This window comes from Erpetoichthys calabaricus, chromosome 11 (assembly GCF_900747795.2).
Source record: "Erpetoichthys calabaricus chromosome 11, fErpCal1.3, whole genome shotgun sequence".
Classification (NCBI taxonomy): Eukaryota; Metazoa; Chordata; class Cladistia; order Polypteriformes; family Polypteridae; genus Erpetoichthys; species Erpetoichthys calabaricus.
In genome coordinates, this window is record NC_041404.2 from 60,567,103 (window position 1) to 60,588,570 (window position 21,468).

Consider the following 21,468-nt stretch of genomic DNA (forward strand, 5'->3'; position numbering starts at 1 on the left):
CTTTGTCTTTTATTTCCAGCCCCGGGCGTTGGTGAAATCTCTTGGCACAAAGTCTTGTCTCGCGGGACGTGAAAGTGTCTCTCTGAGAAAGTCGCGTCTCGTCTCCTTCCAACCTTACAAGACTTTTTCTTATAATTGAGAGATACAGTGGCTGGAGTGCCACTCCTGCCACCAACACCCAAACTTTCCCTGTAAGTTGGAGGACCTGCTGGCGGGGCTGGGTGCAGACTAACGTCATACCCAGGATGGAGCAATGGCAGGTCAAGGGCACAACCCGATTAGTGTCACTTCTGGTGTTTATGGGATTTGAACCTTTTAATTGTCGCCGCAGATCCCAAGCCTCAGAGCCACCACATGCGCCCTGTAAGATTACGAGGTTCAAGGTGTCTTTATTTAGTCGCATTTATACAAGAAAACATGAAATATGGCTTCTCAGTTGCATCTAATAAGAAAACAGAAAGAAATGAAACAAAACAAATCGAGACAAGACAGGTTGAGGTACAGCAGTTTGATAATGTCTATTTACAGAAAAATTGTAACGGTGCCACATGGGCGTAGTGCCGTAACTGACGCCCCCTCACCATGCAGGTCATGTGCCTCACTGGGGACTCCGTGAGCAACACAAAGTCACACCAGCGGGACCCAAGGATTCTCTGAAGAGACACTCATGAAGGAGTCCAGTCTTCATCTCAGGTCACTGGATGGCGGTCATGCCTCACAAACAGGGAGCACCAGGACTGGCACAGTGCGTTGCCGCGCCCTCCGCACAGGAAAACAGCTTGGGATCCCGACTGGCAACCCCTCAAGGCAGACACGCGGTCCAGTCCCACCCTCTCCGGAAATCGGACCCTCTTATCTGCCACAGCCAGGTGTTACATGGGCGTCCCCTTGGCCTGGTCCTACTGCTTGAGGCCTCACCAATGAGGATCACCCTCGGGTAATGGTGCCACATGGCCGTTGTGCCATAACTGACCCTCCCTCACAATGCGGGTCATGTGCCTCATTCAGGACTCCATGAGTGTCTGGCACAAAGTCAAACCAGTGGCACCCAAGATTAAAATACAATACAAATCACTTTTCTTCTCCTTCTTCTTGCCCTTCATCTTTTCCCACTTCTGTGTGGCGTTGATGTTTTAGGCAGAGTAGTCAGTGGGTCGGCCCCCGAGTATATGGAGACACTGGTGAGCATCTTCTGCTCCTACTCGCCCACTCAGCTCTGCCCATGAACAGCGTCTGGTGATGCTGCCTCTGCGTTGGCATCAAGTCTTACTCCAGACCCTTTTCTTGTGTAGTTCCCAGTTGGTTGAACGGGCTGCCCACCACCTTGACTCCCCCAACATATTTAAGAAGCGATTGAAGACCCTTCTGTTCTGTGAATATCTGCCAGTTTGCTCTGTGACCTTTCCTGCTGTTGTCTGATTTGTTGGATTTTTAGTCTTTATGGCTTGTTGGGGGCAGCATGGTGGCACAGTGTGTAGTGCTGCTGCCTCGCAGTTAGGAGACCTGGGTTCGCTTCCCAGGTCCTCCCTGTGTGGAGTTTGCATGTTCTCACCATGTCTGCGTGGGTTTCCTCCCACAGTCCAAAGACATGCAGGTTAGGTGGATTGGCAATTCTAAATTGTGCTTAGTGTGTGTGTGCCCTGTGGTGGGCTGGCACCCTGCCCAGGGTTTATTTCCTGCCTTGCCCCCTGTGTTGGCTGGGATTGGCTCCAGCAGATTCCCGTGACCTTGTAGTTAGGATATAGCAGGATGGATGGATGGATGGATGGATGGCTTGTTAGTCTATGATTGTAAATATATGAGTTATGACATCTTGTCACTTGTGCCAATCGACTTTTGTCACCTGACCTACTACACTTGCTAAACAAACAGGCCCCAGCCTAATGTTACTCAATTATGTTTACCACTTTGTAAGTTGCTTTGGATAAACACGTCTGCTCAGCAACTAAGTGTAAGTGTAAATATTAGAGGTTTTTTAGCCAACTTTTTTGAACTGCAGTACCACATAAGACCAGTAGGTGGCAATATTATAAATACTGAACTTACCAACTCAGACAGCCTTCTATGTTTCAGTGATGGCCTCTTGTAGGAAATGCTTACTGGCTTTCACCGCACCCATGGGCCTCTATGTCTGGTTATTATTTAAGGGGTGGATATCTGGGTGGGTCCTCCCTGCGTGGAGTTTGCATGTTCTCCCCGTGTCTGCGTGGGTTTTCTCTGGGCGCTCCGGTTTCCTCCCATCCCTCCCTTCTTCATATTGTGAGGTTTCTGAACTCTTCTGGGATCCACCCCCCACCCAATGGGGCGACACACTTAAGTGTGTCCCGAAGCGCGATTGCTGCGTCTGTGGAAAATTGCTTGTCCATTGCCGGGGCAGGGCAACAGCAGGCTCACACAACTGCAGTGAAGCACCACAGAAGCAAATCATAAATGATCAAACATCAAAACACGAGGCTGAGTCCCAGTACTTTAGTAATACCAGCTTTATTCATCTTGAAACAAGAACAGCACGATTATTTATTGTAGCGTGATCTGCCAGTCTCCTATACACAGACACAGCAGTCAGGCAGAGTTGTAGCTAGGTTAGTGGCCAAGTAATACTGTTCCCTGCATTTACAATGTTCCTTGTATCACCCATCGAGATCTTTTCTGTTTACTTCGGTGGCGAGCCGCAGCAGAGCTGTGAGCCTGCAGTTGCTCCAGCAACAGATAAACAGTCTTCCACAGACGCTGTGATCGCACTTCGGGACGCTCTTCGGCGCATTGTCCAGTTGAGGGAGGTTCCAGGAGAGTTTAGAAACCTCACATTTTCTTGAATGAGTGCCACATTAATAGGAATGTTTCTTGAACGATCATCACTGAACCACATAAAAACTGCTTTTTCGACATCTTCAAATGCAGCAGGTTGCATTCGTTTGCAACCTGAGATTTTTCTTCTTTTTTTGCGTTATCTTTCAAGAAAGTTGACAGTGTTGATGCCGAAATTCCGAATTCACTGGCAACGTCTTTTTTCTTTTTGCTGGAATTGAGAGCTGCAAAGATTTACAGTTTTTTTTCTAATATGAACTATTATTGTTTTTTCGTGTTTGCCATTTCTACAGGAGGGTGACAATAAGTTAAATTCCAATGGATGTTTTTCAAATGTTGACGAGCAATAAGCGAAAGGTATCTCAGAAAACCACTGAAAACAAAAACAGCAAAAAAAAAAAAAACAGTATGAGGAAAGTTCGAAGAAAGAAAAAAATTTTTACAATGTTTCTGTTTGAGGATCGTTGTGCACAACTTAGCTGCGACCACAGACCTAACTGCTCTATCGATGATTCATTCAGGTATTTCAGTCTTTGGGCACTTACTTGTAATGAAAGTATCTGCTGAATGTATTTCGTAGTAATGAGATTTCTATATACTTGTGTAATATGGGGAAACTGTCGGGTCCTCCCTGCGTGGAGTTTGCATGTTCTCTCCGTGTCTGCGTGGGTTTCCTCAGGGTACTCCAGTTTCCTCCCACAGTCCAAAGACATGCAGGTTAGGTGGATTGGCGATTCTAAATTGGCCCTAGTGTGTGGGTGTGTCCTGCAGTGGGTTGGCACCCTGCCCGGGATTGGTTCCTGCCTTGTGCCCTGTGTTGGCTGGGATTGGCTCCAGCAGACCCCCGTGACCCTGTGTTCGGATTCAGCGGGTTGGAAAATGGATGGATGGATATCTGGGTGGTCTACTCCTACAAGTACTCGGGGGTCCACATCAATGACAGGTCTCAGAACACAGAGGAACTGGAGAAGAAAGAGCAGAGCAGGGGATCTTTCCTTAGGCGACTCCGTTCCTTTAATGTGGGAAGTGACGTCTTCCATATCTTCAACAGCTTTGTGATCACCAGTGTGGTGTGCTGGGCTGGTCACATCACTTCAAGACAATGGCAGAAACTCCCTGCACAAGAAAGTCTTCAAACACTTCTTAAGCACATTGGGGGAGTCGGAATTTCGAATGTGGTGGGAGCGCTCGTTCAGATAGCTAGGAACTACTCATGAAGAGAGTCTGGACTGAGATCTGATGCCACATTGAGGTGACATCACCAAATAGTTTCATCAGCAGACCTGAGTAGTCAAGACGGAGCATAGGGCCTCACAAGTGTCTCCGTGCAGTATACGTAGGTGCTGACCCACCGACCACTCAAGGATTTGAACTTAATATGTGCCACTAGAGGGAGCCATTATAGTGGCCTGAAAAGAGGAGTGACATGTGGTCCGACTCGGCTGGTTGAACACCAGACACGCTGCTGCATTTTGAATCATCTGCAGTGGCTTGGCGACACATGACAGTACTCCTGTCATCAGAGTGTTGCAGTAGTCCAGAAGTGACAAGCGTTGTGCTGCACACTCCGAGATGGTCTGATCTTGAGGACATCGTAGGACTCGAACCACCTGAGGGCACTCCCAGTGATGCCAAACTCACAGAGGGTGGCTGGTATGACAATTAGGGCAATTTTGGGTATAAACTAGCCACCTTACCCATCAAAAGACAGGTAACCGAATAAATTGAAAAATATTGGACATCTCTTGGCTTGCGTGAACCTTCAGCGCCTCTCCTTGGTAGCCTTGTGTGTCTTAACCCTCTCTTGACTGGCGTCCCCATAAAGCCTGCTTCTCAGAGGCTGTCATTTCGAAGTTCCTTGCTCGCCTCCTACCCATTTTTATGTGTCCCCTGTGTCTTTGAAGGTGACTCTCAGTGTGCTTCCTAACCCTTCACTCCTCCTCCTCCTCATCGTGTGTCTCACACTCACACTTTCTCATTTGATCACGTCACGTCATCAGATTGCTCTGAGGGACCAGACACACACACATACACACAGAACTTAACGTTTTCTTATATAGTGGATAGATTTTTATAATTTTAAAAGCATGTATTAATACACTTCATTAAAAAAAACATGCTGAGCATTTAGTTAAACATTACTATAATTTTAAAAATATGTACAGTATGACTGCTAAGCAATTTTAGTTCTGAATTTCCCATACATGGAGTATGCAGTGCACAGATGGTGTATGGGTTTGGGTTTTATTTTGAAATCCATTTGATGACAGTTCTCATAAAAGACCTCTCACTGTTCCATTCCATCTGAGGTGGCACCTGCTGCATTGCTGCACTGGGGTCCTAATCTGGGGTCCTGAGGTGGTTTGTCATGTGGTGGGTGCGAGAACATCATCCTCCTGCTGATCATCGACTGAATCATAATCAGGACCATCTATATCTATGAGCACAATGGGCACTGGCTGCGGGACCCTGAAGCATAGGGGCCCAAAATGTTTCTGATGCCTATGAATGTTTCTGTTTTGCTATCAAAACTGGGGCCCCAGTACAGTACTTTGCATGGGCGCTTATGATGCCGGTAAGACGGGCCTGATTATAATTCATTTACTTTCTCATCCCTGCACCCTAAAATTAATTCCTGCTCAGTGCTGTTAGTGCGCAGTTTCAGTGATCGTATGGCAGTGGCTCTGGGTTGCCGTGCTTTCATTGCAGGTTTCGACAGCAGGTTTAGTGCGGAGCTGCACGCTAATCTCAGCGGAAAAGTTTGCCACAGCCGAGTTTAAGGTGGAGCATCAATTTAGACAGTACTTCCATACCAATACCAACCACTAGTTTGTCAAGCATCCAGGTCTGCCTTAAAGGGGCGTGGTCCACACAAAAGCAGGGCTGTTTTGACTCAAATCCTAAAATGGATTTTGCAAACAAAGGGCGGTTCTATGCAAATTATCCGGGGGAGCGTTTTTCTACAGGAAAGGCGGAGAGGGCGTTCCTACGAATATGGGCGTTACCGCTGTTACTAATGACAACAACATTCATCCACATGGGAGGAGCTACAAAACGAAAGCACATGTAAACACAATAATTCGCTATCGAACAAAACATGCACAACAATAAGTTGAAAATCACAATCACGAATACCCACCGTGATTATTTTTTTTTTTCTCAGCGACGGCTCGAAAGTAGCACAGCCGTTAACTCCGACGACGAGGCGCCTTGCTCCTCTGTGCGTACAGTTTTGAGTCCATTCGTTAATTGCACGGTTCGCGCCTGCGCAGAACGCCCCCCCTTTTTTTTTGTTGTTTCTCTCAAGCGCGCTTTTCTTTCCACGAGGCGTCGCTGCTGCTGCGCAGGTGTTTGAGCGGGCAGGTAACTTTTCCGACCCCGCCTCCAGAGTCCAGGGACCGCCGCAAAGCTCATCCTTCGTAGGAGATACGGGAAGTATGCGAGACGGCCTCAGTAACAGGAAGAAGCAGCGAAGGAAAGAAGCAGAATGCAGCCTCCACCGAGGAAGGTACAGTGGGAAGGAGGCGGGTGTAAATGGGCGCCTCGGGGTGTGTGACTCGCCGAACGCTGTCGTGGCGCCCCTTTACTTACGCAGACTTTGCCGGGACTTTGATTTGCTTTCTTTCACTTAAACTTGTCCGAGTGTTTCTTTGCTTGCTTGCTTGCTGTTTAAACTCGGTAAACAGATCGTGGCTCGGGGGAACATGTCAACGCGCACGGCGAAGCGAATCGTCAGCCGTCCGTGGGCATACGTGGTGAATTATTTTGGAGGCCACGCTGAGCAAAGTTGACGGCCGTGGTGTTTGGTTTGGATTATCGGGTCCGCCTCGAGCTGTTGAAGGCTGTCCGTTGCACTGGCGCCCCTCCAAAATGTGAAGTGTTTTTGGGTGTGCAAAAGTCCGACCGATCGGCCGCTTGCGTGGCAGGGTCCCCATCTACACGGGTCGTGCGGAGCGCTGCCGCGTTTGTTAGTCGAGTGTTGAGGTTTGAATGCACGGGTGGGTGCGTCTCGTCATGACGCCAACATCCCCAAAGGCTTTGGGATCAGGCGATCCGTCAGTCTGCATTTTGATGGCGCATCGCACGAGGAGAGTACAATTCAACCTGCAGCACACTTGGGGGGTTCAAAGGACTTCAAGGAGGGAGAACTGGGCATACTGGAAACCTCTGTCCGCCCGCATTATAAGCAGGTTATATTTGGCTGACGCCTTTCAGCAAGCACACTTAGAACATTCGGAATAAACGGAGGTACTCGAGTGCTATAAGCCCACCAGACAGCGCTTCTCCATTACTTAACGACATTAGAAACTTCGCGACAGAAGTAGTGTTTCAAAAGTAATTAAAGATCACATTTTTCGTTCTCCTGTTTTTGTTTTGTAAATAAACGAATGTTAATCGATTTTTTTCTTTTGCCTGTGCCAGTGGCGAGGATATAACACGCGAGTACCTAAACTGGTTTTGGCCATTAGATGCACAGGCGGCCTGGTGGCGCACATGGTAGCGCGACTGCCTCACCTTGGTGGGTTTCCTCCCACAATCCAAAGACATGCCAGTTAGGCCCAGGTGTGTGTGTTCGCCTTGTCCAGGGTTTTGTTCCTGCCTTGTCACCCTGTGCTAGCTGGGATAGGCATCTGCACCCTCCACAGCCCTATTTGGGCCTAAATGGATTAGAAAATGACTGTCAATAGGGGCACGGACGTCACACGGTGCCACCCCATAACCTCATGTTTTTAAAGTCCAGAGCCTCAACTGATATGCCCCACTGCTGGCGTACTCCTGTTTGAGCAGCAAAGCCATTAGCCGGACGTGACACCAAGCCACTGCAGGCCACGTTCAAAAGTAACCCAACACAGACTCGTATCTGGGACGTTTTGGAGTCGCCTGCTAATTTGACTTTCACATCTTTGGGACGAGAGCCAGCAGAAAGAAGGAAAAAAAAAAAAAGATAACATGGTGTTGGCTGTGGAGTTGGTACACAAAACCTTCGACTCCTCAGTTTCAGCTACCACCGACTCTTTGTAATTTAGACTGATATATTAAAGCATACGACGTACAAGACACGTCATGACCCTTAGCGTGATTTGTCAGGATACTTTTTAGCTCCCTAACCTGTTAAACTTCAGATTTAAAGAGCGTGTAGGGATGCTGTGGTGGCTCACTGAGTAACACTAAACGTGAGACTAAGACGATGGGAGCACACGCTGATAGCCACGACGACCCACCCGGATCGCAGCGGGTGACACCTCAGCACCACACTGGAACAGTGGCAAGTGTTTTGTTTTTACAGTGACTGGAGTGCCACTCCTGCCACCAACACCCAAACTTTCCCAGTAAGTTGGAGGACCTGCTTGCAGATTAATGTCCTACGCAGGACAGAGCAATGGCAGGTTAAGGGTCTCGCTTAAGGGCCCAACCTGAGCAGAGTCACTTCTGGTGGTTATGGGATTTGAACCTTTCAATTGCCAGCACAGATCTCAAGCCAGAAGGCAGAAAGAAATAGATAGATAGATAGATACTTTATTAATCCCAATGGGAAATTCACATTCTTCAGCAGCAGCATACTGATACAATACATAATATTAAATTAAAGAATGATAATAATGCAGGTGAAAAAAAGACAATAACTTTGTATAGTTTGGGGGAGGAACGATCTTCTCAATCTGTCAGTGGAGCAGGACAGTGATACTATTTATGGATTCTCCATAATTGAAACAATAAGGTGAGGCAGTTTGATAGTTTGTATTTACACAAAATTGATTACAGGATACAAATCAAACCTTTATAATAAGGAATATCAGAGAAAATGATTAAGTCTTATGGCACTAGGAAGAATGGAGCGATGTCTGGAGCGATTCACTGAAGTTCAGTTCTCCATGTAATGGATGTCTGTCATCACTTGAGATGATCTCCAGTTTCTTTAGCGTTGTCCTCTGACACACACTTGCCAGATCATCAGCCGTACGTCCGCCCCAATAACATCAGCTGCACGCTTAGTGATCTGCTGGAGCTTTTTTTTTAAAAATTTTGGTTTGTCAGACCACTAAACCAGGCAGTGAAACTGAAAGCGATAACGGACTGTGATAAAAGGACAACATGAGCTCCGTGTCTCCTGTAAGTAGTTTGGGTTTACGGAGGAGAAATAAACGCTGATTGCATTTACAGCTTTTATCCGAAAGCACTCATGACCCTGAACTCAGAATAAAACTGCTCCATATCATTCTACCAATGTGCAATATAGACCTTAAGTCAACAAGTGCAATTTGTATATTTATTACTATTCGGTTTGTTATTATTTTCTCTCTTCTTGTCTTTTTAACTCAATTCCTCACACTGAGTCGACTGCATCTTCAATTTCGTTGTTCCTTTGTAAAAGTAACAATGACAATAAAGATCTATCTATCTAGTAGTGATGGGAAGTTCGGATCATTTTACCGACTCGGACCTTTGAGTCTCGTTCTGCAAAATGAACGAATCTTTTTTCGAGTCATTTCGTTCATTTCGTTCATTTTAGCAAAATATAATTAAAATGTTACCCGTTACCTCCCTAGCCCATCTACTGCTTACACAAATGTTGATTACACTACAAACAAGACAAAACTATAACGCACGCTGTAAGAATCAGAAAATATTAATTCATTGTTTACCTGGGTCTTTAGTCTATGATTCGCTACTACTGAGCCGGTAAGTGGTCATGTGGCAAAAGAACGAACGACTCGAAAGACTCGAGGAATGAACTAATCAATTCTCTTTCCGGCTCAGACTGAGTTGGTTAAGCTTATGGGGCTGTCACGTGATGAACGAACGACTCGGAAAAAACTATAGAAAGTTGCGCAAATGCGCATGCGTGACTGAACGAATCACTCACACGAGACAACTCGTTCTTCCCGAGTCACATTAAAGATTCGTTCAAAATGAACGAATCGTTCAAGAACGACCCATCACTACTATCTAGAGCGCTGCCTCCCAAACTTGGTCCTGGGGACCCCCTGTGGCTGCAGGTTTTTGTTCCCACCAGCTTCTGGGCTAATTAAGTGAACGTTTAATTTCCCAAGTTCTGTGTTTTGGGAACGGAATAGAAATTAGAAAAGTCAAGCAAAATGACTACCTTTTATTGTAGTACTAGGGTGTTGTACCGTGTTAGTCATTATGAATGTAGAGAAAAGCCAAGCAAAATGACCCCTTTTATTGGCTAACTAAAAAGATTACAGTATGCAAGCTGTCAAGGCAACTCAGGCCCCTTCTTCAGGCGAGATGCAATACAGAAACTGGAGTTCTTTGTGTTTATACACACACTTGGACAGATAACAACACTGGAAAACCTTTAGTGAGACATCTTAAATGTCCTAGAACAGAGGTCCCCAACTCCAGTCCTGGAGAGCTGCTGTGGCTGCAGGTTTTCATTCCATCCATCCATCCATTATCCAACCCGCTATATTCTAACTACAGGGTCACGAGGGTCTGTTGGAGCCAATCCCAGGGCCGGGCGCCAGCCCACCACAGGTTTTCATTCTAACCGTTTGCTTAATCAGTGGCCAGATTTTGCTGCTAATTAACTCTTTGCCTTAATTTTAATTGATGCACAACTTAAGACTTGGGGGCCCCCTTAATTATTTCATTTTTCCTTAACTAGCAACCAAGCAATACTAAGACACAAAATGAACCAACAACCTGCGTCCATCACACCCTAACTGACAATAAAGAAAGGCGAAGGCCTCAGTAATGTTGATCTGCTCAGGTCCACAAGACATGTTGACGATGCTCTTGAAAAAGAAATGGAAATGTCTGCCATGACAGAACGAGTGCCATGGAATCAAATAACGGGGTTAATTAGCAACAAGAATTGCCTTCAAGTTAAGGAACTGAATGAAAGTTGGAGTTTAGTTGGTCATCTGTTGGTTGACTTCACATCAAATTTATGTTTAGATAGATAGATAGATACTTTATTAATCCCCAGGGGAAATTCACATACTCCAGCAGCAGCATACTGATAAAAAACAATATTAAATTAAAGAGTAATAACAATGCAGGTATAACAGACAATAACTTTATATAATGTTAACGTTTACCCCTCCGGGTGGAATTGAAGAGTCGCATAGTGTGGTGGAGGAACGATCTCCTCAGTCTGTCAGTGGAGCAGGATGGTGACAGCAGTCTGTCACTGAAGCTGCTCCTTTGTCTGGTGATGATCCTGTTCAGTGGATTCTCCATAATTGCTAGGTGCCATTTAAGGAAAATAGAATCAATTCAGAGGTCAGGGTCTCGAGAAAAGTCCGTTAATATAAAGGTAAATAGTTAATTAGAAGGAAAAAACTGGTCACTAATTAAGAAGAGTCAGAATGAAAACGTGCTGCCACAGTAGCTCTTCAGGACTGGAGTTGGAGACCCCTGTCCCAGAACAACGTTGCTCTGCAAACCGAGTATTGTAGGTGTTGTGATAAAATAAGAACACAGAAACACAGATTAAGGGTTGGGGAACCTCCCCGTATACTGGCTGTAGCGTCCAGTACCAATTCCAGGTCAAACGTAAAGCAAAAGATTCGACAACATAAAGTTCATTCCTGACTCTCTTATACAAACAGAAAAGGAAGTGCAATTAACAGGGAGGAAATGAGGTGGATAGTGGAGCCGACATTGATCGTAGTGGCCGGAGATGGCATCAGGAGCGGAGCTGAGGAACTGAAGTCATCGGGGAAGTGCAGAAGTGTGGTGACTCCACGGAGCCGGCCGAGGTGACTTTTGTATGGACGGGATGTGATGACCGGTAGGACTGCTTTATCCGGTTGTTTTTCTGCTTAATGAAGGAGAGTAAAGCATTAGTGCCTCGTTCCAGTCCCCTGTCCTTTGTTCTTTCACGTACAATCAAGCCTTTTGAGTGTCTCGTAAGTGCGTGTGTGTGACAGTGTGTATGGTTGGATTCCTTATCATGATGCCTTTCAGGAAAAGATTTTGCATTTTGTTAAGAAGATGATGTCACTGTCCATGTGTGCCAATTTCTTCCTCTGGGTCTTCAATTCCATGTTGTAGTGGTACATTTTGGTGTCTTGTATGTCTATAGTGCTAGGGTGTGGTACCGAGTTAGCCATCATGAATGTAGTGAGAAGTCAAGCAAAATGACCCCTTTGGGATGAATTCGAGCGGAGACTTTGAGTCAGGCCTTCTCGTCCAACATCACCAATGCTCTCCTGGTCACAAATTCCCATAAGCACACTCACTCCTACACCTTGTGGAAAGCCTTCCCAGAAGAGCTGAAGCTGTTAGAGCTGCGAAGGGCGGACCGACTACATGAATTAAGAATGTTTTTTAAAATGATGTAAACCTTTAGTAGCAGTTTATCACTCAAATTATGATATGATGGCCACAATCACAGTCCCTGGCAAACGAATAACCCATTAAATATTTTGAATACGTCAAGCCTCTTAAGTTTACGGACTTCATTTCTTCCAATCTTATTGGGATGGCTTAACTGTCGTAAACCTGTAAAAAAAAAAAAAAAAATGACACACGTGTGGTAAATTCACTTCTACAGTCAGTTTAAGTGCACGGCCACCGGATGACATCACGACATGCGCTTAATAGGAGAGCAACATGTCAGTCCTGAAAGTTAACCATTCAGTCACCCCACCTACTAGCCTAGTCAAACGCAATAAAGATAGATAGATAGATACTTTATTAATCCCAATGGGAAATTCACATTCTCCAGCAGCAGCATACTGATACAATAAATAATATTAAATTAAAGAATGATAATAATACAGGTGAAAAACAGACAATAACTTTGTATAATGTTATAGTGTTTACACCCCCGGGTGGAATTGAAGAGTCGCATAGTTTGGGGGAGGAACGATCTCCTCAGTCTGTCAGTGGAGCAGGACGGTGACAGCAGTCTGTCGCTGAAACTGCTCTTCTGTCTGGAGATGATCCTGTTTAGTGGATGCAGTGGATTCTCCATAATTGATAGGAGCCTGCTGAGCGCCCGTCGCTCTGCCACAGATATTAAACTGTCCAGCTCCATGCCAACAATAGAGCCTGCCTTCCTCACCAGTTTGTCCAGGCGTGAGGCGTCTTTCCTCTTTATGCTGCCTCCCCAGCACACCACCGCATAGAAGAGGGCACTCGCCACAACTGTCTGATAAAACATCTGCAGCATCTTCTTGCAGATGTTGAAGGATGCCAGCCTTCTAAGGAAGTATAGTCAGCTCTGTCCTTTCTTGCACAGAGCATCAGTATTGGCAGTCCGTCCAATTTATCATCCAGCTGCACTCCCAGATATTTATAGGTCTGCACCATCTGCACGCAGTCACCTCTGATGATCACGGGGTCCATGAGGGGTCTGGGCCTCCTAAAATCCCCCACCAGCTCCTTGGTTTTGCTGGTGTTCAGTTGTAGGTGGTTTGAGTCGCACCATTTAACAAAGTCATTGATTAGGTCCCTATACTCCTCCTCCAAAACAGACTACAGTGAAGAATATAGTGGATACGTGAATCATACATACAGTACATACACATTAACTGTTCAGATAGACATCTACTGTACCTGTGCGTCTTCAGTCTTCCATATCTTTTTCTGTTTTCTGTCTGGATTGCCATTGTTCTGCCAGTCTTGCAATATCGATTCTTTATTCTTGTAAATCCGTGAAATTTGGCTAGGATGAATGCTGTAGTGTTTTGCAACAGAGACCTGACTCTCCTAGTTGTCAAGTCTGTTTATGACATTGACACGTTCAGCCAGAAACAATGATTTTTCCACATGGGATGATGAAGTCGACGCCATAGTCAAAAGTCACGGCCACTAACTTATCACAGTTGAGTTGTAAGGCTAATATGTAATGTCATTCATTACTAACAGACATAACGCATTGACAGTTCTGAGACGACATAAAAACACGCTGCTCACCTGACTACAGTGTGTACCTAGGAACTGCACTGTAAACTGTTAGGCCTCCGTACAGTAGCGGGATTGGACATCAGCATCTGAGCAATCACAAGAACCGGGCGACTTACATTGTCACACTCTAATGATGTCATTTGAGTGTGTCAGTCAATATCGTGTATTGGATGTGAAGAGACCATGTAGTGAACCGGAGTGAATTCAGCTGGAGAGAATAGCAATGGGATCGATTAATGTATGTGGGCTTAAGCGGATTGTGTGCTTATCTGAAGGTATTGCCCGTGTTCTTGACTTTGCACAAATAGGGACCATGCAAGTCACATGCAGCTAAGCGGAGTGTGCGATTAACCGACGTGCACTTAAGTGGAGTCCACTGTAGTATAATGACAACAATTTTACACTCTTCAATTTAGTATGTTTGCATTAATCTACATTCTTTTGTTTTTCCACTGAAGCTATTTTTCTCAGTAAATCTGATACAATCTGATAAAACAAGGACATTGTTGTTCAAGTAGTCTGTGAACTTGCACTTTCTGTTCAGCATAATGGGTATTCCTGAATTTATGTAAATGAAAGAATTATGAAAATATTATTAAACCAGTAACGGCGTACGGATAGATAGAAAGATCTTTATTGTCATTGTCACTTTTACAAAGGAACACAACAAAATTAAAGGTACAGTCGACTCAGTGTGAGACATAAGAGTTAAAAATAATAATAAATTGGGAGAATGCTATGGAGCAGTTTTATTCTTAGTTCAGGGCTGTGATTGCTTTTGGATAAAAGCTGTTTTAAGGCAGTTTGTACTGCACGATAACCTGCAGTGAATCCACCTGACAGATAGATACTTTATTGATCCCAAGGGGAAATTCACAAACTTGAACATTCCTAGTTTTCATCCTCTTTCTTTCTCTGTACGTTTATCATTCGTTTGCTCAGAGGTTGATGCGCTTGCTGTTTCCTGAGCAGCTCTTCTTTTCTCCACCCTAGCGGCCCGCTTCTTCTCTTCTTCCGTTGTGATCTTTTCACATTAAAGCGGATTAAGTCCATGTTTGTGTTGCAATTAATTAGTACGTTTTTCTTAATTTTTCACTGAAGCTGGCACTTAAGTTTTCAATCTGCCTTAAGAATGATTCAAGATATGGAGAGGTAGGGGAAGTGACAGCGAAGGTGGTGGGGATGAGAACGGCGCCACACTGCCGCCCTGCTGCCCACTGCTGAGAGTTTTCTACAATAAAATAAAATAAAAAGAGGGATAACCTCGGAGGTCAATCATCACCACGTAAGCGGACAGTAGACGTCACGTAGTATATGTGTACCAAATTTCAGGTCAACTGCTCAAACGGTTTGCGAGCTACAGGGGATTTAAAATCATGGACAGACAAACGGACAGCCACGGTACTGTATCTCTCTATTTAAAAAAAAGAAATAAATAAATAATTTTTGGAAGGAGTTGAGATGTGATTGTCTGAGGGACACTGTCATGTCCCGTGAGACGAGTCTTTGTGCCAAGCAATGTATCCACGCCCGGGGCCGGAAGCGCTGCGAGACAAAAGCTTATGCAAAGAGATTTGGAAAAGTCCTGCGTGGTTATGAAAGACACATTTCTTGTAGATAGAAGGAAACAACATTCACTCACGGGCAGTTATACGTTTCATTGTCACGATGTCATTCCAAACACGCAATCAAAATTCAATGAGACATTGATGAAAAGGTAAAAGCGAAAACAGATCGAATATATGGACAGAGGTGATATGACAGAAGTATGTAGATATTGTTTGGCTTTAAACTTTAAGTCAGAGACTTGTAGATCTTCTAATTCATGTTGCCATCAGGGAAAAGTTGTGTTTCTTCCCAATGAAGAGGCGTATCTGCAAGAATTAAAAGATTGTTTGGTGAAAGTGAAATCCCGCGAGAGAAAATCTCAAGAGCTTATCCAAAGAGTTTTGAAAAAGTCCTGCGTGGTTATGAAAGACACATTTCTTGTAGATAGAAGGAAACGACATTCACTCACAGGCAGTTGTACGTTGTGTTGTCACGATGTGATTCCAAACACGCAATCAAAATTCAGTGCAACATTGACGAAAAGGTAAAAGTGAAAAGAGATTGAATATATGGACAGAGGTGATATGACAGAAGTGTGCCATGCAAAATGCAACAAGCCAGCAGCTGATCGAGCAAAGTGGAGGTCACCATTTAAGAGGGGGTGTTGGAGGAGCAGCCGCGTCTCCTTGGGGTGCATTCACAACGTGAGCGGCAGAGACGTCAAGTGGTTGGTGCATAGCGCTTGAGGGGGGTGGGTGTGGGTGCGGTTGAGCGAAGCCCCCTTGTTATTATTTAAGAAGATTATTTGATGAAGTGACTTATTACTTGATTAACTGATAACTAATAACATATTGCATTTATATGACATCCATCCATTTGCCAACCCGCTGAATCCAAACACAGGGTCATTGGGGTCTGCTGGAGCCAATCCCAGCCAACACAGGGCACAAGGCAGGAACCAATCCCGGGCAGGGTGCCAACCCACCACAGGACACACACAAACACACCCACACACCAAGCACACACTAAGGCCAATGTAGAATCTTTGGACTGTGGGAGGAAACCCACGCAGACATGGGGAGAACATGCAAACTCCACGCAGGGAGGACCCGGGAAGCAAACCCAGGTCTCCCAACTGCAAGGCAGCAGCGCTACCCACTGCGCCACCGTGCCACCCTTTATATGACAATAAATGTTTAATTTTTTTTTTTTTTTTAAATGAACTGAAACTTTAATAGTATTTACGATGTATAAATCCATTTTGGAACAACAGGTGGTAATAATATTTTCCATTAAAATATTAGAAAGCAGGACTTACACTTAAATACGACAGATTGTACCTGGTTGGATGAAAGTTGTTGTTTACCTGAGCTGCTGAAAGAAGACTCGAAAATAAGATCAATCCATCACACACACACACACACACACACACACCAAGCACACACTAGGGTCAATTTTAGAATCGCCAATGCCGCTAACCTGCATGTCTTTGGACTGTGGGAGGAAACCCACGCAGACATGGGGAGAACATGCAAACTCCACGCAGGGAGGACCCGGGAAGCAAACCCAGATGGGTCTCCTTACTGGGAGGCAGCAGCACTACCCACTGTGCCACCGTGCTGCCCGAAAATAAGATCTCACATTGAAAACGTGAAATTATAATTTCAATTCTGAATAAGTTCACTTAGTTACAGTGAATTAGGATTACAAACAATTAAGGCATTTATGATGGACTGTCTACTCGCCAAGAAGATAAAGCTGAATTCAAAAGATTGAAGTGAAAAAAGCCACGTTGGACAGACAAAAGCCAAGAACTTGACAGGCTGTTTCTATTCTCATCAATATCCTGGAACGGAAGTGAAGATTCTTGGAGTGGGCACACTGCTTCCGTAAATGCTGGTTGGTGTGCAGCTTTCAAATTTTTACCAATGATAAGGGGATTTTCCAAATTTTAGGAGACACAATTCCAGACATTTTCAAAGTTTTATAAGTTCCTCGTGGACAGTCCATGGCACGTGATAAAATGAGGACGGTTGGCAGCCCTATTCGTGGCTCATGTGGTGAGAGAAATACTTGACTAAAGAAAACATTTCAATGCATAGGAAATGAACCCAGACTCGTTATTTGAAAGGTTAGGGTGCTGGTCGTGATCCACCATCACAGCCGTCCCTGTAGTGCTCATTCTGGGCCTCTGTTCTTAGATCACACTTTCCGGTCTCTTCTTGACCCTGAACTGCCCTCACCACTCTGTTGGCAGACAAGGCCAGAAGTTATTTGTCATAAGCCTGACTCAAGGTGAGACGTACCTGTGTACTCGTGTGGCATCGGTGGCTTGAAAGATGGCATTGGCACATTACAAAAACCAAACAGACAGATTGTGCTTTATAGATATGGAACTGTAGTGTTGCTGCTGCCTTCAGGGGTCAAGATTATGTGCTTTTTGATGGCAAAAAAAAGCAAAGGTGGTGAACCTGGCAGAGGTTCAAGCGGGCCTTTCCCCAGGGATGTAAACAGCTGACGTTGCTATTGTTAATGGACTGCAGGATGAAACAACCCGATTTATGCTCCGTACACCATTTTCCACTTGTGACATCTTTGCCTCACCACATTTGCATACAATGGGGCAGAAGAAGAAGAAACAAATAATGTTAATAGAAAAGAGTCTAAATGAGAAACTGTATGGAGAAGGTTCATCAAACACATTGGCCCCATTTAGAAGAAGAAGAAATACTGCATGGAGCTCCCCACCAATGTGCAGCACGCTTGTAGACGATGCGACATGCCAGCCATTACTTGTAGCCGTACGCTCACCACAGATTACTTATTACGTGATGAAGGGGTGAGAGAGAATAATCATTAGGGGGCCAGAATGACCAGGCCATGGTGGACAATTGAACCAGGACATCGGGATTTACGACCACAGAGGTCAGGACCTCAATTTTTATGTCACATCTGAAGGACACCTCCATATATTTCGGCACAGTGTCCCTGTCACTGCACTGGGCCATGAAGATCAGTGGTGGGCAGTAATGTGTTACTCAGTAATGCAAGCAAGTGAAGATCTGACTTAGCCGTCCCAGTGAGGCGCTATACAGACGTATTGCTTTTGGTATAAAGGTAGACTTTAATGAAAAAAATCAAAAATAAAACAGAGTAAGACGATCCTGCTGCTGGTCACTACGAGGGCAGTGGACCCCCAGTCATGTTTCTTGACACACTTCTGCTGAGTGGTTCTTTGGCTGCAAGTCCTCAGTGTTGGTGTGTCAGAGGGAGGACGTGTGTGCAGCGTTGCTCTTAAAGGCACTCGTTTTTGTTTTAGGTCTCACCTTCGCTGCTCATCCCAGGGGGTCCCAAGTGCATCCTCTAGCTGTGTGTGCCCTTTTAATGAGCTCGTTGATGCAGTGGTCCTCTCTTGAAGTGATGTGCCCAGCCCAGCCCAGCCTGCCACACTGGCCGTCACCGAGTTATTGAAGATGTTCAGGATGTCCCTTCCCACTACCAAAGTGTATTAGTAAAAGTAAACTTTAACCAATGAAGAGCTAATTGACTAACTCTTTGGAATTTCCTTTGCCCTCGCTGTCTCTTTCATCCTTTCCATTAGGCGGTAATGAGGTGTGAAGGTTGCCATCAAAGCGGTACAAGTAACTGACATAAGGAAACAAACGATGGGCAGTCAGACATTAGTAGGAGTCATTTAATCCTGGGAACCAGAGGTTAGACGCCGGGAGAAAATGAAATGTCGCTCGCCTAACAGAACTGAGCAGATAACAAACGCGCTGTACTGTCGTGGCCAAAAGTTTTGAGAATGACACAAATATGAATTTTCACAATGTTTGCTGCCTCCGTTTTTATGATGGCAATTTGCATCGACTCCAGAATGTTCTGAAGAGGGATCAGATGAACTGCAATGTCCCTTTTTGCCATAAAAATAAACTTAATGCCCAGAAACCCTTTTCCACTGCATGTCAACCCTGCCACAAAAGGACCTGCTGACGTCCTCTCAGTGATCCTCTCATTAACACGGGCGAGAGTGTCGACGAGGCTGGAGATCACTCTGTCACGCTGATTGAGTTCAAATAGAAAGGTGAAGAAGGCGTTGGGGCGCCCAAGAAAGTCCAGCAAGCGCCAGGAGCGTCTCCTAAAGTTGATTCAGCCGGGGGCACCACCAGGGCAGAGCCGGCTTAGGAATGGCAGCAGGCAGGTGTAAGTGAGGTGAAGACATTTGGAGGATGGCCTGGTGGGTGTCAAGAAGGGCAGAAAATAAGCCACCAAGAAAAACATCGGGGACAGACTGAGGACTGCTGGGGTCAAGTCATTTTCTCTGATGAGTCCCCTTTCTGATTGTAAGGGGCATCCATGAAAAAAGAAGAGAAGGTGAGCGGCGCTACCCTCAGTCCTGTGTCACGCCAACAGTAAAGCATTCATGTCGGCCAAGGCATAATCTGACCTTGGAACACAGCCATGAATAAAGAATGGGACCAAAACATCAACTGAGAGCAACTTCTCCCAACCATCCAAGAACAGTTTGGTGACCAACATGACGGAGCACCGGGCCACAAGACAAAAGTGGCTTGGGGGAACAAAACTTTGAAATTTGGGGTCCATGACCAATATTGACAACTAGTCATTTAGCCCGTTACAATAACGGGCGCTAGAACAGTAGTGCATAAACATTAGTAGGAACAGTCTATATTAAATGGCAAGGGACTTTGACCTCATTCTTTTTGTTGGTCGTATTTTTCTTTCTTTCAGCCTTTCTTTTGTTGATGTTTACTTGCTGAGCTGACCGTTCTTCGTGGGCTGCCGCCGTGTATTGTGTGTGTATTGTATACTGTCTTGTACGGCTCTATTCAATAAGGGCGTGTAGATAATTTAGTTCAAATGGCTCTGGAATATGTGAAGAGCAACAGGTGCAGATCTTTATTTACGTGCGACTTTATTCGCTGTGCCCAATTGAGGTCGCCCTTTTGAGGCTTGCCTTTTTGTGTGCGCCCTTATTGAAGGATACCGTCTTGTACGTCCATAATATACGTCCATATGTCCATAATATACCTTCAAGTTTCTCTGGCGGTAATACAGGCGTGCACGTCGGTAATATGCCTTTAATCTCCTCTGACGTACTAGGGTGTTGTACCGTGTTAGCCATTATGAATGTAGAGAAAAGCCAAGCAAAATGACACCTTTTATTGGCTAACTAGAAAGATTACAATATGCAAGCTTTCGAGGCAACTCAGGCCCCTTCTTCAGGCAAGATGTAATCGTTTACATCTTGCCTGAAGAAGGGGCCTGAGTTGCCTCGAAAGCTTGCATATTGTAATCTTTCTAGTTAGCCAATAAAAGGTGTCATTTTGCTTGGCTTTTCTCTACATCTCCTCTGACAGTAATACTGGCTTGTATGTGGCTGTAATATGCGTCACTGTATTGTGTACCTTTAATTTCCTCTCGCAGTAATACTGGTTTGTATTTCCGTAAAACGCCTCTAACTTTCTCTGACAGTAATATCGCGCATAGCACCGTGCCCCGCGCATGCACACTTCACCAGAAGACACCCACACACGGACACCTGGACGCACATAGGGATTTTATATATATATATATATATATATATATATATATATATATATATATATAGATATATATATATATATAGATATAGATGACATGAAGTTTATGGGTAGAGTCCATATTTGCAGTGTTGGCCCTTCTTTCTGTTTCAAGACCTCTGCAATTCACCCTGGCAGGCTGTCTGGCTATCAACTTCTGGGCCCAATCCTGACTGATGGCCGCCACCCATTCTTGCAGAATCAATGCTTGGAGTTTGTCAGAATTGGTGAGTTTTTGTTTGCCCACCCGCCTGTTGACCACAAGTTCTCAAAGTGAGTTTCCTGGCCATGGATCCCAAATTTTAAGGTTTTGTTTCCCGAGCCCCTTAGTTCTCACTTTTCATAACCACTTGCACTAATAATCTGTTGTTTTATTATATCTGTTAAAGTTTTAGTTATAGTTGTTTGTTGCTTTGCACAAATTAGTTATATAGTAATAATACAAACTATTAGTTATAGTTATTTGTTACTTTGTTTTAGTTATTTTGTTATTCTGTTTGCACTATTACTACTGATCTTTTTAACTCTTTACTACCTTATCTTTATCCCTCTTGTTGTACTGAGTATCTATCTATCTGTCTATCTGTCTATCTGTCTATCTATCTATCTATCTATCTATCTATCT

General features: G+C 44.8%; 2 protein-coding genes across 3 annotated transcripts in view; both read left to right on the top strand.

Moving 5' to 3' along the window:
- Window positions 1–21,468, top strand: part of hdac3 (histone deacetylase 3) — a 477,712-nt gene that overhangs the window by 158,026 nt on the left and 298,218 nt on the right. The window lies entirely within an intron of this gene.
- Window positions 6,143–21,468, top strand: part of LOC114660451 (F-BAR and double SH3 domains protein 1-like) — a 186,082-nt gene continuing 170,756 nt past the window's right edge. For both annotated transcript variants that reach the window (XM_028813150.2, XM_028813151.2), the window contains exon 1: window positions 6,143–6,316. In XM_028813150.2, the coding sequence (XP_028668983.1) occupies window positions 6,296–6,316 (21 nt within the window). In that variant the 5' untranslated portion in view covers window positions 6,143–6,295. The remainder of the gene's footprint in view (window positions 6,317–21,468) is intronic.